Source organism: Microcaecilia unicolor, chromosome 1 (assembly GCF_901765095.1).
Source record: "Microcaecilia unicolor chromosome 1, aMicUni1.1, whole genome shotgun sequence".
Taxonomy (NCBI): domain Eukaryota; kingdom Metazoa; phylum Chordata; class Amphibia; order Gymnophiona; family Siphonopidae; genus Microcaecilia; species Microcaecilia unicolor.
The window spans coordinates 255,818,132-255,834,735 of record NC_044031.1 but is presented as its reverse complement, the minus strand read 5'-3'; the positions used below and the strand labels follow the sequence as shown (position 1 = coordinate 255,834,735).

The 16,604-nt window shown below is 42.4% G+C and overlaps 1 protein-coding gene across 3 annotated transcripts in view; it reads left to right on the top strand.

The window, feature by feature from the left end:
- The window catches only part of NEK10 (NIMA related kinase 10), a 487,142-nt gene that overhangs the window by 339,133 nt on the left and 131,405 nt on the right, over positions 1–16,604 (top strand). For all 3 annotated transcript variants that reach the window (XM_030205786.1, XM_030205778.1, XM_030205768.1), the window contains exons 27-28: positions 2,280–2,436; positions 10,723–10,782. In XM_030205786.1, the coding sequence (XP_030061646.1) occupies positions 2,280–2,436; positions 10,723–10,782 (217 nt within the window). The remainder of the gene's footprint in view (positions 1–2,279; positions 2,437–10,722; positions 10,783–16,604) is intronic.

The window sequence follows — 16,604 nt, the reverse complement described above, 5'->3', positions numbered from 1 at the left end:
GGGGAGAATACCTAGCAGACTCTCCCAGTTCTTTCCCAAGCCCCTTAATGAGAGGAGAGATCTGTGTGTCTGCCTGCTTCTAATGTTCTATAGAGTCTGGATAAGATCCCTTTTCTGGGGCAACTTTTAAATATGGCTACTTCAAAGTCCATTGGGGATCTGTGTAAATTGTTTTTAGCATTGGGACTTAGCAATAAATCTCAAACTTGAAAGACCTGGTAAAAAGGAGTTCTGGCATGTAGCCACTCCTGTAGTTGAGCATGGGCCAGGAAGGAGCCCTGATGAACAAGGTCTATACCATGCATCCATCCAAGGTCCTCCAATTTTACTCTACAAGTCTGAAAATATGATATGGAACTCGAGTGAAAGTGCCTCAGTTTTCTGAAAGGGGATAAGAATCCATCATCCTCTAGTACTTTCTTTGCTGAGAACCAAAATCTCCTCAGTGAGCCCATGAAGAGGTGGCTAAGCATTGTAGGGGGGGACTTCAGTTTCTATACCTGGTAGAGCCTCAAAAATGGAGAATGGCATTAGCACTCAAACCCTGTGTATCAGCGGGACCTCAAATTTGAATTTCCTGAGAGCCTTCAAACCTGCAGCCCTGTAATATTGTTGCAAGTTGGAAAAGCCAATACCCCCAACCTTTTAGGAGAACAGAACCTCTGAAATCTAATTCTTGGCCACGAACCATATAAAGGTTTGAGTAAAGTGATGTAATAGCCGTGTTAGTCCACTTTTAAAGGCAATAAATAAAAATAAAACAAAAATATAGAAAAGAAAATAACATAAAACCTTTTTTATTGGACTAATACATTTTTTGATTAGCTTTCAAAGATAACCCTTCTTTTTCAGATCAGAAATCAGATTTCTCCTGGTACTTTAGTATTACCATCAGATGATGGCTACAGGTCATGGTGGCCACTCTTATAGCCAGCCACTCCTTCACCTACCCATGTCACACCCATATTCCACCCACTCTCGCACTAGGAGACTAACATAACTTAGTAAAAGGCTACCAGAGATTTCATTTAGAAATCACCAGGCATTTTTACATTTGTACAAGATGAATAATCCCTACAGAAATGGCTGTTGGAGGACTTTTCAAATGAGCATGATGGCAACTGAAAAATTAAAAATAAAAAAAATATTAAAGAGCAAAAACAATATGAAACCAATACCACTCAGTTTGCCTTAAAGCATAACAGTAACCCTAGAGATTATCTATAAAGAATATATTTTTAAAAAGGGAAACCTCAATAGCCAAGGGTGCCTACAGAAATGGTCTTCCCTCTTAAGTGGCTCTTATCACAGGTTTCAATTAACCTCTGAAACAAACTGCAGTGGAAAGCAACTCCAACTCGAAGAAAAACCACTGCAGCCAAAAAACAGAGGAGAATATACAAACAACAATAATCTACAGGGTTAATGTCATAAATATCACACTGTAAAATAATTCCACTTAGCTTACACCACCCGGGTGACTGCCGTGACCCACAAACGTCTGCAGAAATATCCAGCCGGGCAAAACTCCAAAAGTAATTCCACTGTAGCACAATGTAACTCCCCTCCCCGACAACGAGGAATTGAACAGGAAAAGTTTTTTCAGTCTCATAGGGCTCTGCTTACTAAGGTGCATTAGTGTTTTTAGCGCGCCTACATTTAGCACGTGCGCTAACCATGTAGGCACCTATCAGGATATTGTAGGCACGAACATGGTTAACGCTCATACATGGTTAACATGCGTTAAAAATGTTAACGCGCCTATAATGCTGCTTAGTAAACAGGGCCCTTAATTCTTAATGCAGACATTTATGGGTTGCAGCAGCCACCCGGGTAGTATAAGCTAAGTAGAAATTATCCTGTGCACGTTAACCCTGTAGATAATTGAAACCTGTGATAAGTGCCAATAAAAATATTTAAAAAAAAGACATTTTAAAGACCAGCACAAACACAGTAAGCATGTGACGTTTAAAGAAATTCAAAAGCTTTTGTGAAGCTCCTATAATGCAATGTATTGTTGGTCACATGACCCATTCATATATGTGAAGACTAAGATTTTGTGTGTAGTTTTTGTATACAAAATTAACAATATTTTGCATAGTTGTCTTGAAAATAGTTAATGTTGCTCCAATGTAAAATGACGTAAAGCAACTCATTAAACTATTTTAGTTAAAAAAATCCCTGTAGATAAATTTGTTTGCTTTTTTTCACTTGCATGTATAGAAAACATGACCCTCCTAATTTTGCCTGAACTTTATCTTTCTCTTTGTCTACTTCAGGGACATTTTGGGAAATCCAGCCTGAGCAGCAGCTCTGGAGCGGCCAGTTTCCAAAGTGGATTTTCAGAAAGCACTAATCTTCCAATAGGAGAGTATCAACCAGACTCTGGAGAAAGTGCATGTGATGAAAGTCTTTATGACATTACTTTTCCAAAAGGTAATCATTTATTCAAAATAAACATTTGAAAGTTGAAGTACATCTTTTTTTAGATAAATATTTCTGTTTATTTCCCCTATTTCGTTCCAGTTACAGGAATTGTAATATATGCTAATGCATAAATAACCTGTTCTGCCTCCTTAGGCTATGGTTTACCCACAGAAGCAATGGTAATTGAAAGAAAACTCACTCTAACATAGATTAAAAGCTTTATTTAGCACAAATTTAAAAGAATCACAATTAAAGAATTAATGGTAGAGTAATTAAGTGATAAAAGAAAGAAGAAGCAAAACTTTCATGCAATGCAAATACATTCCCAAATCACAGCATTCATGGTCTAAGCTTAGTTTTCATTCCATATCACTAAAAAGTGTATTGAGAGAGACAAAAGGTTCCCTAGACATGTTTTCTCTAATGTCTAAAAATCAACAGTGTATATTTACCTACAGCTTCTCTTTCTGATAACACTTCAGTGTAGGCTTGGATCTATGACCTAGAAGGGCTGAACTTTCTCTCTCTCTCTCTGGTATTCAGCAGAGGCAGAAAATGCTAATCAGCTTCCCCTAGTCACCTCCCATTTTGCCTCAGGTTCACGTCAATTTATAATGGATATGCATAATGGCTGGAAATGTGAAATGCTCAGTCACGTTCCATGTGTAACCCCGGGCACACCTCCGGCTCAGCTCCACCCTGGAGTTTCGTTCTACACCACCCGGGACCGGGTTCACACAAACAGAATATGTCTGACACACAAAGCATCCACTAGCTGAATCACTCGAGCTGGGTGCAGACCAGGACCGGAATAAATCTAGTAGGCCAAGGATACTCTCTCTGGGCACTGTCAAAGATTAGTCAGCAGTCTCAGTGTTAAACTTTAACTTGCTTTACTAACAGTAACTTGAAAACAGTTCATAAAATTGTCAACTTGGTCTGAATAATTCAGGGTGTTTATCGTCAGATAGTCAGCGCAATGCAAAACATAGACTCCACATGATATCAGGGCTTTTGAAACTCACAGTTCAGTTCGATCTTAAATCTCCTCTGTTTCCAAACCAGAACAAGTACTTGGTAATCTTGATTAAACTCTCAGTCTACAATTATCTCCACATAATCTCTTCAGTTGCTCTCCGTCTGATCCTGGAGCAGGGGCCATTTACATGTGCAATGAAAGTCCTGCTGGACGTGAGACACTTCCGCTCCGACCACGCCTCCTACCTAGGGTATCTTTTCCCCCAAGCTCTCCTTGTCGTTCCCACGTTGGGAGCAGTGGCGTAGGAAGGGGGAGCGGTGGGGCGGTCCTCCCTGGGTGCACACCACTGGGGGGGTGTCGGCTCCACTGGTTCGCTGCTCTCTCTGCCCCGGAACAGGTTACTTCCTGTTCCGGGGCAGAGAGAGCAGGGAACCAGCGGAGCCGACGCAGCTCCCAGTGACACATAGGCGGTCGGTGGCCCAACTGTTTTGGGAGGCTACAGGGGGCGGGGTTAGGGGTGGGGCTTACATCCATAATTGTCTGACAACGCACAGAAAAAAAAATAAGTACAACATCCCAAATGTGAAAAGTTACAAGCACCACCCTAATTAGTGAGATTGAAGGTTAGCAAGTGAAAGTTTTCTTGCAGTGTATTCGGTATATAATTTTGTCATGGTGGAGAAGAAACTGAGTTCCAAGGAAGGGCTGCTGGTTATTGACAAGTAATGCTTGTGCATGTAAAAATGGATTTATATATCATAAATTACAGATTTTAAAAGTAAAAGCTTGGCCCAAATCAGCTTTTTCACTGTAACAAATTGTATTTGCAAAAAAAGATCACTGGTTAGCATGGTGTTTGGGGAGAAATTATGACTGGTTTATTGCTGTGAGAAGAATTCAGAAGAAAGCAAGGAGAAAGTAATCCACCTAGGTGGATGAACACTAACTCCCACGCAAATATAACAGTGTAAAGAGAGTGGGAAGTAGACCAATGACTCCAGGGAAACAGGATATAGGACTTAGAAGTACCACTTTATTCAATGACTCATTGAATAAAGTGGTACTTCTAAATCCTATATCCCGTTTCCCTGGAGTCATTGGTCCACTTCCCACTCTCTTTACACATAGGAATTCAGAAGCCATGAACATAATAATAAATTGATTTTATCATTGGTTTGCTCACAGAATTTAAAAAATAATTCATCTTCCTTTTTAAATCCTGATTTATTTCATGATTCACCAGAGAGGAATGAAGGCTCCTTATTTTATATAAATGTTTTTTTTTTTTTTTTTTTTGGGGGGGGGGGGATTCTAAGGACCCAATTCATCATGGTCTTTTCCCACAGACACAAAATGAGTGAAGAACCTTGGTGAATCCTAAGAGATCAGAGGAGTGTTTTGACAGGCTTTTAACATTTATCAAGGTTAACTGGAATATTGCAAGCTAGAAAAAAGTGCATCTGTCTTCATTAGAACCTGAGAGGGGGGTGGTGGTGGTGGCAGGAGACGGAGATACATACAGCACTGAAAACGAGAACAGCACAGTGGGGAGTAGCTAAGTTTAGGGCGAGATCAAGTCTCTTTGGTGTGAACTGCTCATGCAGGAAGTCATCCTCGTTAAATATTTCCCTGGCAACCCAGGACACCTCCAGCCAACCTCCCTGCTCTCCCAGCAGTAAGGTAAACAAATTAAACCATAAACCAATTTCTACAACTGGTTACACAAACAGCTGATCCATCCTGCTGCAGCAGGGGAGGCTTAGCCTCCCCAAGCCTCTTATACCGGGCGCCTATGCAGCGACGTGCACTTGGGGCGGAGCGGCCCTCCTACCCGTCCCCTTTCCTACTTTAGTGGTAAGAATGCGCTCCGGGGGGGTGGGGTGCGCATGCCGAGGGGGGGGGGGGGCGCCGTGCTGCACCCAGTGGGGTACGCAGCGGCGACCCGCCCCGGGTGTCAGCCGCTCTCACTACGGCACTGGTTGGGAGCACTCCGCAGGTACCCGCTGCTCTGTAGCAGGGGCTACAATGACCACACACTGCAAACTCCTCCTGCCATGGTTCCCAGGACTTTCTTCTCGGTGCTCAGGGTCTCGGCAGGGGTGGGTTACCAAAGACCAGAATTTTCTCCATGTAGTGCTATTTATTACTTCTTGGTCCTGTCTCCTTAGGCTGTCCCTTCATAAAACCTCCCATTAGGCTGGCAGTCCCAGCCTCTGTTGTCTTAGTGGCCTTCCTGAAAATCCTCCCACCTTCTGCCTGCAGCAGAGGCATTTTTCAGGGGGCATCACACACATGTCCTAGGGTAAACAATGATCCACTTAGGGATCCTTTTACAAAGGTACGCTAGCGTTTTTAGCACATGCTAAAAATAAGCATGCTCTACACATTAGAGACACCCATATATTTCTATTTGAAAATTGTTGCAGCTATAACTGTCATTGTGTTTACCTTTGTCTGTGAGCCATATTTGTGCTGTAAAAATACACAGGAAAATTTGAAAATGCCATCTACATGTGTATTTATGTCCTTCAACCCCCAACAGCTGCTGAAAGGTTGTAGCTGATCCAAAATGTGGCAGCTAGGATTGTAGGAACCCTGAAAGATAAAGATTTCTGTATCAGCTTCCTTAGAAAACAAAAAAACTCAATTAGTTCCCTGTTGCTTTAAGTTTGCTTTAACTTTATGATTGCAATCTCATATTCAAAAAAATGTATAGCCAGGGATAAGATTATATAATGCTTAGACTGGTGTGGTATGTACCATCGTGTACTTTCCCCATTTCTCTCTCTTCTTTTTCCCTTCTGCTAATGTCTGAGTACGTGGCTATGGACTGATTAGTCTACTGCTGTTGCTTCCCTTTTCCTCTGAGCAACTCCCATGGGTGCTTCCCTCTTTTTTCAACTCTATGTGGCAGATGACTTCGACTGACTCCTAGCTCATATGAGTGAGTCAGCTAAAGGTGCCTTCCTCTGATTTTCAATAAGCTTTTACAAAAGCCTCCTGGGTATGCATAGGTTTTATATAGTGTTTGTTTTGGACAACACTGTACAGGAGTGAAAATTGCTATGAAAATTGCACTTCCCATGTAATCCCCTTAATCCCCCATTGTTTCCCCTCCCTCGCCCAAAACAAAACAATTGATAGTGTCTAATGATTGTGGCCTGTGTACTTAACTGGGAGCATTTAGGGCTCCTTTAACAAAGCCGCGCTAGTGACTCTGGCACGGCAAATGCGACAAAACCCATTGAATTCCTATGGACTTCGTCGCATTTGCCGCATTGGAATCGGTAGTACGGCTTTGTAAAAGGAGCCCTTAGACATGTAGGTTTCCAAAATGACATACTTAGGGGCAAAGTTATCAACATGGGCTACCATTAAGATGTATTCTTTTACCATTAGCTTGTGTTATTTAAACATAGGTCCCAGTTTATACAATTAGGCCTAGTTACTAATAACTGGGGTTAACAGTGAAATAACACATCTTAATGGTAGCCCACATCGATAACTTCCCCTCAACTGTGTCAGCAGTTACACATCTAGGTTCTGAAATACTAATGTACACATATAAGTACCAATATTTAGACTTTTATGTTGCCTAGCTGCCTCTGTTGATGTTCCAGATGTTGACAGTTTTAAAATGGTTGACCCTTGCACACATAGCTTGGGCATACATGTACATTCCTGTATGTAGTTTAGAAAGGCTTTACAGGCCTGGCTTAACCATTGAACTAGATGAGGCTCTGGCCCAGGATACTGGCAATTGAGGGTGCCAACATACCCAGCCTCTGACCTCATCTGGTCTACAGGTTAAGACTTTTCCTTCCCCCCCCCCCCCCCCCCCCCCCCCACCCAGTCTAGTCTCTCCTCTTCCTCTTTCCCCTCCCAGCAGGTCCAGCACTGCTCCCTCACCTATCTCACTCCCCCGCAGTCCTGTAAATTTTATATTGGGCAGCAGCAGAGGCAGGACATTGCAGAGGGAAGACCCAGGGGCAGGTTGAAAGCAGCCTGTCATGTGCTGCTGCTACCGCTGGTGACTGGTGTAAACTTTACAGGATCACAGTGAGAGTGGTCACTAGCCCCCCAGTGGTCACTAACCCCCTCCCACCCCCCAAAAACGTGATTTAAAACATTGCTGGCGCTTTTTTCTCATGTGTTTGACTGTTTCCGCAGGTATGTACCAGTTCCGTATTGCACTGTCTTTCTTCTGTCATATTAGCCCCTCCCTCCTTTTTTTTGCCTTTTTACACACACTTATCTATAGCACTTGTTTGTTTATCATTTACCTCCCATTTCCTTTACTCTTTCACTTCGCATTCATTCCCTGGGTCTCCCTTTATTCATATGGCACTTCTCACTCTCATTTGCGACGGCAAACCCTTGAGATAAGAGGTTTTCTCCTTCACAGCTTGTTCTGGTATGCTTGCTACATATGTTCAGAAGATCCTGATACCACTCCAGATACCATTCAAACAACCACAGACAGGGACTCCTGAGTAGTTGAAACACGACTCGTGTTGAGTCCAGATTTTATTAATAAAACGTTTGCTGTGAACTTTCTTCGAGTCCAGTAGAAGTTATTCGACATCATCTGTCTCATCCCCTTCGCTGTGACTTTTTTCCTTGACTTCTCACTCTCAGTCACAATCTTCTCCCCCCCTTCTTATTAGCAGCCCTGCTATATCGCTCCGTTGTTAGAGCCAGATGCACAATGGTCTCGTTAAGGATCTGTCTGCGTTTCCAAATCGGTAAAAATTTACCGATTTAGAAACACAGAGGAATTCACAAAGAAAATCGCATGCAAATGAGCTGCTTGTTGCTTTTGTGACCCAGCTCATTTGCATGCTGCATGTATGAAAGCAGTAGATTTAACCTTTTGGGGGGTTTTTTTGCAAGCACAAAAGCGCTTTTTTTTTGGATGGACATATCTGTATTGCAGCTTTCTGCCTCCTGATGCTGGGAAAAAATGGGAAAAACCTCTCTGTTGCTCTCCGCTCTTCTGTGAAGAATCAGCAGCATCAGGTCTTGGTTCCACCCCCAGCTGTTCCTGCTGCTTCCTTCTATTGGCTGGCTGACATCCTAGAACGCCCATCTCCCTGAAGATGGATTCTCATTGGCTGGCTGCTGTCCCAACTCCTCCTCCCTGCAGGACTTCCCTGATGACATCACTTTAGAGCTGTGAACTGATTGGATCTGAACTTCCTAGTGTCCCCCTCCAGTAGTGAGTGGGCGGGACATCCCAGGCTGATGCTGTCCAATTGGTTTTGCCCCTTTCTGTGGAGGGGGACACCAGGAAGTTCGAATCCAATCAGTTCACAGCTCTAAAGTGATGTCATTAGGGAAGCCCTGCGGGGAGGAGGAGTTGGGACAGCAGCCAGTCAAGGAGAGCCCATCTTCAGGGAGATGGGCATTCTAGGATGTCAGCTGGCCAATAGAAGGAAGCAGCAGGAACAGCTGGGGGTGGAACCAAGCCCGTCTCCCACAGATGCTGTTTCTTTGAGGGACCCTTGTCTTCCTTGCATTTTTGGTAAGTCACCATTACTTTTATGCTTTACATTTCGGTACTACCCCCCCCCCCCCCCCCGCCCCCAATTTCTTGCCAGTAAAATGTAATTTGAAAAAGAAACATGGCACAGCTTTCATACTTGCAAAGGAGCTGCGTGTAAGCTGGTATAATTTTTTATGCTTTACATTTCGGTACTGCCCCCCCCCCCCCCAATTTCTTGCCAGTAAAATGTAATTTGAAAAAGAAACATGGCACGGCTTTCATACTCGCAAAGGATCTGCGTGTAAACTGGTATATTTTTTTTGTGTGCTCCATCTTCCCTGCCTTGTTTCTTCCCTTCTCCGACTTGCGATAATGAAGACCCGGCAGGTCCACACCTCCCGTTAAAATTTCCATGGTAAAGGTAGGGACTGCTTTTGTGCATGGGGTTGGAAATGGTAGTGCATCGCTTCGCCTTTACATTATAATAGTAATTAGTTCATTATAATAGCTTTGCATTCCGTTTTTGTTTGCTGCTACTGTGACAGGAACATGGCTCGGAGAACCCTTTTGTGCATGTCCCAGTTTACTACTTGCGCACTAAACTGGCTAGAACCAGTTTAAAACCCACGTTGCTGGCTCGTTAAGTTTAGTTCATCTAGCCCTTAGTTTCTTTTACTTTTCATCACACTGCTTCCCAGCACCAGTTCGTCAGCTTAATACCGCCTTTCAGTATCAGTTTCTCTATACGTCTTCCAGCTTTTTTGGCAGCCTGCCATATTATTCAGTTCCTCTATCCTCATCATCTCTCACAGAATATTGCTTCTCAGCACCTACTTCTCTGCACTTGTGTTATTGTCACCTCAGTACCGTTCTTTGGCACTAGTTTCTTCATGCCTATGTCATTGTCTTCTTATCACTATTCCTTACCCCCAGTTTCATTTCCATTTTTGTATTATTTTTTAAACTTTTTATCAGTACCATACCTTTTCCCATACAACTCATAGCACTGTTGCTACATCCATTTATGTATCCTCTTATTGGCTTTTGCATTAAATGTTTATTCACCCTCTAGAATACATTCCATATAATATATGTTCTTTTTGGATGATTATATTATATTTTATCCCTTTTTTAATGTTTCATATGTATGTAATCTTAACAATGAGCAGATGTCTGCGGGACTAGTTTACTAAAAATACTGGCTCCTCCTGCATGTTAATGGCTTGCTTTTGTGCGTTTAACACCTGGACGTTTTTTTTTTTTCAAAAATGGACCAAAAAATAAAATGTCCAAATCACAAAACGTCCAAAAAGCAAAACGTCCATAGTATTTTCGAAACAAAAAAAATAGACATTTTTCTTTTCGAAAATGACAGTTTTTCCTATTTGGATTTTGGACATTTTTGTTAAAACGTCCAAAGCCTGACTTAGACGTCATATTGAAAATGCCTCTCCATGTGTTCTTTTACACCAAATATATCATGGGGTAATTTTATAAAAGCCCCTCTTTATGCTTAAAACCAAGTTTACTCACAGAAAAGACAACAACATTACCCCATAATGCAGTATAATATAGATTGAAAATGATTTTAAATAGGCATGAAACAAAAATATATATAAGTATTTCATACATAAAATAAACACTTCTCTAGAAACTTCTCATCTCAGGTGTCTGCATTGTGGAAAATATGCAACCTTTTAATTATTATGATGAAGGAAGGCAATATTCAGGCATTTTTTTTAACACAAGTAAAATATTTTTTACTCACTGGAACTGCTATGAAAACTGTACTCCCTGTGTCAATAAGCCTTTTCTTTTTCTTTTTGTCCAGAAGTCTGCTCTGAACTAGATGATGAACTGGATATATCAGAGAGCTCTAATAATGTATTTGGTAAGTTTGTTTCATATATTCTCCACAGCAATTTTATTTTTCATTTTTTTCTATTTTTATAAGGCTTTATTTCAGTCTTGGCAGATATATATAATAAAGAAATATTATAACAGAAGTATATAGTAACATATGAAAATCTTTTCACTCCAACACACAGAGTAGGTTTATTGGATATGTAACTTCTCTTTGCTACTGCTTCTTTTAACAAAGTAAGGGGCCCTTTTACTAAAGGATTGCTGGGTGGCAACCCTGAACTACTGGTGGTAGTTCCACCTTGAGCATGCGCCATTTCTGGCACTACAGAAAATAATTCTGTAATTTCTAGCATGGTGCTAACCCGGTGGTAATTGGGCAGCGCCATGTGCTGCTCAGTTACTGCTGGGTTACCGCAGAAGCCCTCACTGCCACCTCAATGGGTGGCTTTAAGTGTCCTCCTCCTCTGCATGGCCATGTAGTAAGGTTTTGCTCCCTTTAACTGACACCTATGTCACAAATGTTGATTTTTTTTTTTTGTAGATTCACATACTCACCTTTTCCAAATCTGAGCTCAAGGCAAGTTACAATTCAAGTAATTGGGTAGGGCAGGCAACTCACCTAACCCTCTACTGCTAAGGCATAAAGTTAGATTGTAAGCCCTACAAGGATAGAGAGATACCTACTGTACTTGATAGTACTGTATGAGTATTCATTAGCTCATCTCAAAGAATGTGGTGCACACAAAATCAATTTAACATGATTAACCTATGAATTAAAGCTCATAAAGGGCCTCTTTTACTAAACTGCGCTAGTAATTGCCACGTGGCAAATGTGACACAGCCCAGAATAGGCTGCGGTGCATTTGCTGCACCTGGAATTGCTAATGCAGTTTAATAAAAGAGGCCCAAAGTCAATTAATGTTCACTAAAAGCTTTTAAATCAAATAAATGTGCACAACCACTTCAAAAAATTTGAAAATTGAGGGAAAGCACCCAAATAAACTGACAGCAAAAATATTTGCTTTGCAAACCATGGGCCTCTTTTACCAACCTGTGGCAAAAGGGGGCTGGCTCTGCTGTCGGCGCATGTTTTACAAGTGTCCCGAGGCCCCCTTTTGCTGCAGCTGGTAAAAGGGAAGTCTTGCTTTCCTATAGGAAATGGCTGCGTGGCAAGTAAAGCACTTGCCGCACAGCCATTTCAAGGGGGAGCCCTTACCACCACCCATTGAGGTGGCGGTAAGGGCTACTGCGTTAACCTGGCAGTAATTGGGCAGTGCGAATACCGCCGGTTACACTCTGTGGTAGCCTGGCAGTACTTCCTGTAAAGCAAGCAGTAAGCCCGTATTGGGCTTACTGCCGCCTAGTAAAAGGAGCCCCTTGTTACCTAAGGAGTCATTTTACTAAAGCTTAGTGTGTGCTTAAGGGATTAGAGCATTATAAATGCTGCACATCCTATTTTATATGCATGGACCATATGACACTTAGCACACGGTAATGTCTTTTAGCACACGCTAAACTTTAGTAAAAGAACCTCTAAATGTCTTGAACTATTACTGAAGAGACTTAGGTAAATCAAAAAATAAAAATAAAAATAGAGACTAATATGACCTAATGATATTTAAAGATTTTTTATATATAGAACTATAGTTTCTTCTATAAAACAGTTTGATATAAGGTGAAAGCGAAATAATTTGTACCTCTTGTGAGCCATTTCATGCCTCAATAAATCTCTAATGTGAACCAAGATACACTTCAGAGAGTTTTATTATCTGAAGAATTGAATTCACAACTCGGAGATATTTCAGAAGTTGTTGGCAATTTGCCCTTAAGCCCACAGGGGCTTGCAATCTAAAATTTGCCTGAAGTAATGGGGGATAAAGTGGCTTGTCCAAGGTCACAAGGAGCATTAGTGAAAGGGTGGGATTTGAATCCTAGCTTTTGTGGCTCTTTTATGAATAAGCTACTTCTTCATATATAGTTGAAGGGCAATGCTAAATCAGGGAGCATACAGTTACGCACCATGTACACATGTTAATGTACAGAAATTCCTAATTTGTGCTCATAAATGGCAATAAAGTGTTTGCGTGCTATTCTGTAAGGACACATGTAAGTAGCATAGGACTATATCTATATATGATGCCTAAAAAATCTGCACCAAAATGAAATACTCCTAGGCATATTCTATAAAGTACACCTAAATGTATGCCTAAATTTCCTACTCAGTTTATAGAATACACCAAGCACCTATCTGCACAACTAAATTTAGTTGCAGGCAGTTACACTAGGTAAAAGTTGGTGTAAATGCCGATGCCTAAATTAGGCACGGACCAGGTGTACTCTATAACCATGCACATAGATTATAGAAACACCCATGACCCGTGCATGCCACACCCATTGCCACGCCCCCTTTTCAACTATGAGATTTAGAATTTATGCACATCATGTTATAGAATATGCTTAGAAGTCTGCATGTAAATTCTAATTAATGCAAATTAGTGTCAATAATTGCTTAAGTGGAAATTATCAGCGCTGATTGGCTTGTTAACTAAATTAGGTGTGCAAATCCAGAATATGGATTTGCATATGCAACTTAAATCGCACTATATAGACACATGGTGATAGCGCGTAAATAAGCAGTCATTCACATGAGTCGAACATGGGATGGCCATAGGCACAGCTGCCATTTACACACACAGCTTATAGAATAGTGTAAGTTACGCATGCTCTTGCCACATTTAGGGCTTCTTTTACTAAGTGGTGGTAAGCCAAATTTGGGCTTACTGCTCACTATACAGGAAGTATCACCGGGCTACCACGGTAGCCTGGTGATACTTTCCACCCCTAGTGTGCTGTCATTTCCAGCACTACAAAAATGTATTTATTTTTGTAGCACCGGAGTATACCCAGCGGTAGTTGGGCAGTGCAATGCGCTGCCCAGTTACTGCCATGTTAACATGGGAGCCCTTACATCCACCTCAGTGGGTGGTGGTAAGGGCTCCCCCCGCATTGACCACGTGGCAAGTGCTTTACTTGCCGCATGGACATTTCCTGCAGGAAGGCGAGACTTCCCTTTTACCAGCTGAGGGAAAAAGGGGGCCTCGGCACACATGTAAAACACACACTGATGCCAGCTCTGGTCCTCTTTTTCTGCAGCTTGATAAAAGGGACCCTTAGGCATCTACAGTTATATCAGCTCTCTAGCAGTTGTAGTTACTGGTGCTAAATGTAAAGTGCACCAATACTGGTAATGCAAGTATTCTTCTTTTTAAAAAAAATATCTTTATTGTCAAGCAGGTAGGACATACAGCAAGTACTAATAAATTGTGCTCATGGATTCTATTAGCAAACATGCAGATTTACTTCTAACCCTTCAGACAAGTATGGATTGTCCCCCTGGTTGAAGGTTTTTTGGTATGTTTGTAGAGGAGTAGCTTAATGGTTAGCACAGTGGGCTAGAACTAGGAGAACTGGGTTCTATTTCCACTATCCAGCTTATAATTGAAAGTGATCGCCGGCCATCTTCCGACACAAATCAGGAAATAAAAGCGGCGAAATCGGTATAATCGAAAGCGGCATTTTTGACAGCATCGCCGCTTTCCCATTGCTTCGCCGGCGAAAGTTCAAGGGTGTGTGTCGGTAGATTAGCGAAGGCGGGACATGGGCGGGCATGGGCGTGGCTACCAGATGGCCGGCTTTTGCCGATAATGGAAAAAAAAAGCAACGTTAAGCAGTATTTCGCCGGGTTTACTTGGTCCTTATATTTTCACGACCAAGCCTCAAAAAGGTGCCCCAACTGACCAGATGACCACTGGAGGGAATGGGGGATGACCTCCCCATACTCCCCCAGTGGTCACTAACCCCCTTCCATACTAAAAAAATAAAACTAAAAACCTTTTTTGCCAGCCTGTATGCCAGCCTCAAATGCCGTACCCACCTCCATGACAGCAGAATGTCTCCTCCGACAGCCTTTCCCTGGTTGCGATGTGGCTCTCGGGTGAGTGTGACACCTTTTCTGTTAGGTGCCCTGCAGAGTCACATTAGCAATGCATTGTGGTGGGTGTAGGGTACTGGGCTGTACTCCCATGGTGCTTTTCCCCCCTGCTAACTGGGTCAGAGTGTGCCCTGTTTTGTTTCCTGTTGTAGTCCATGCGGTAGTGGCCATTTTTGTAAGCCAGTTTTAGTTCCCTTTCCTGTGTTACCCACGTTAGAGAACGTAGTTCTTACCTTGAATGGTGCTGAAAGAGGGCATTGTACATCATTGTGCCAGCTCTGACCTATTGCTAATCTAAGTACTAGGGGACTCTTTGCCAGTGGGGCACAACCTCTGATCTGCAGTTAACTGTGAGTAAACGTGGTTATTTCAAGAAAGGACTTTTTCAGAGAGATTAGTCTTCAGGTGTGAACTGGTGTGCCAAAGTTATACAGCAGCAATAAGTCTTAGAGGCTGTATGCAGGTCCCTGGAGCAATTTTAGTGGGTACCGCAGTACATTTGTGGGTAGTGGGTTTGGGGGGCTGAGCTCCCAAAGTAAGGGAGCTATGCACGTGGGAGCTTTTCTGAAGTCCACCGCAGTGACTTCTAGGGTGGCTGGTTGGTGTCCTGGCACGTCAGGTGGGCCAGTGCACTAAAAATGCTGACTCCTCCCACGGCCAAATGCCTTGAATTTGGCCAGGGTTTGAGATGGCCGACATAACTTTCCATTATCACTAAAAAACAAAGCCGCCCATCTCAAACCTGGCGAACTCCACGGCATTTGGCCGGGCTAAACCATATTATCGACAAAAAAAGATGGCCGGCCATCTTTTTCGATAATACGGTTCTGGCCAGCTGTAGCGCCGTCGCCAACATAGATCGCCGGCGATCTATTTGGCCGGCGACATTCGATTATGCCCTCCACGACTCCTTGGGACCCTGGGCAAGTCACTTAACCCTCCATTGCCCCAGGTACAAAAAAAAAACCTCACCCAGCTATCAAGGGACTTGCAAGCCATACCTAAATATTCTGGAACACCCAGGGCACCAGACATACCGATCCTTTTTGCCCACTTCCCCACCTCTCTATTGGGGGCTTTCTTTTTTTAACCCAAAAGAGGACTGCTGAGGAAACATGGGTTGTCAGACAAAACTCTACCTTAGTTGTCTGCTTTTTTCTTTCCTCCCCCTTTCTCTATAGAGACATTCCTGACTCAGAGTAACATTTGCTCCCTGTCAGTTAAGGAAGTGTCCAGTGCTGCCTATTGGTTTACTTCCCCCTTCTGATATACTGACCAGTGTGAAAGAGTTTTCAGCCACACCCCTGGATCTGCAGATTAAATTAAATTGGAAAACTCAAATTCAACATTCATTCATATACCACTTAGACCTAAGCAGTTTACAGTTTCATTTTACAGATACTGGGCCTGTCCCTAGTGGGCTCACAGTTTAAGTAGTACATTGTACTACAGCTGTACCTGGGGCAACGGAGGGTTAAGTGACTTTCCAGGGTCACATGGAGCTGCACAGGGAATTGATTTAATTGAAACTCCAAACTCTGATTTGAAAAAAAACTTTTCAGATTATTTTGGGGTCTTGTTTGCATTTCAATGGTCACTTTCCCCTCAGTTGCTGTAAATGCATCAGCAAATGAATTAGTACAATTTTTATGAACATGGCCAACTAGGCTAGGAAACCACTTCTAGGTAAAGATTTTGAACTGAGTAATAAGGAATATTCTATTGAGAAGTTTGATGAAGTAATACCAGGATATAGAATTTGGAATTAGTTTGCTTAAGTTCCAATGACTGTGGTCTTCTTGATTTTAAGTAAACTAGTGCAGTCTTCTTGTTCTTTGGATGTGTGTCCTTCTTTC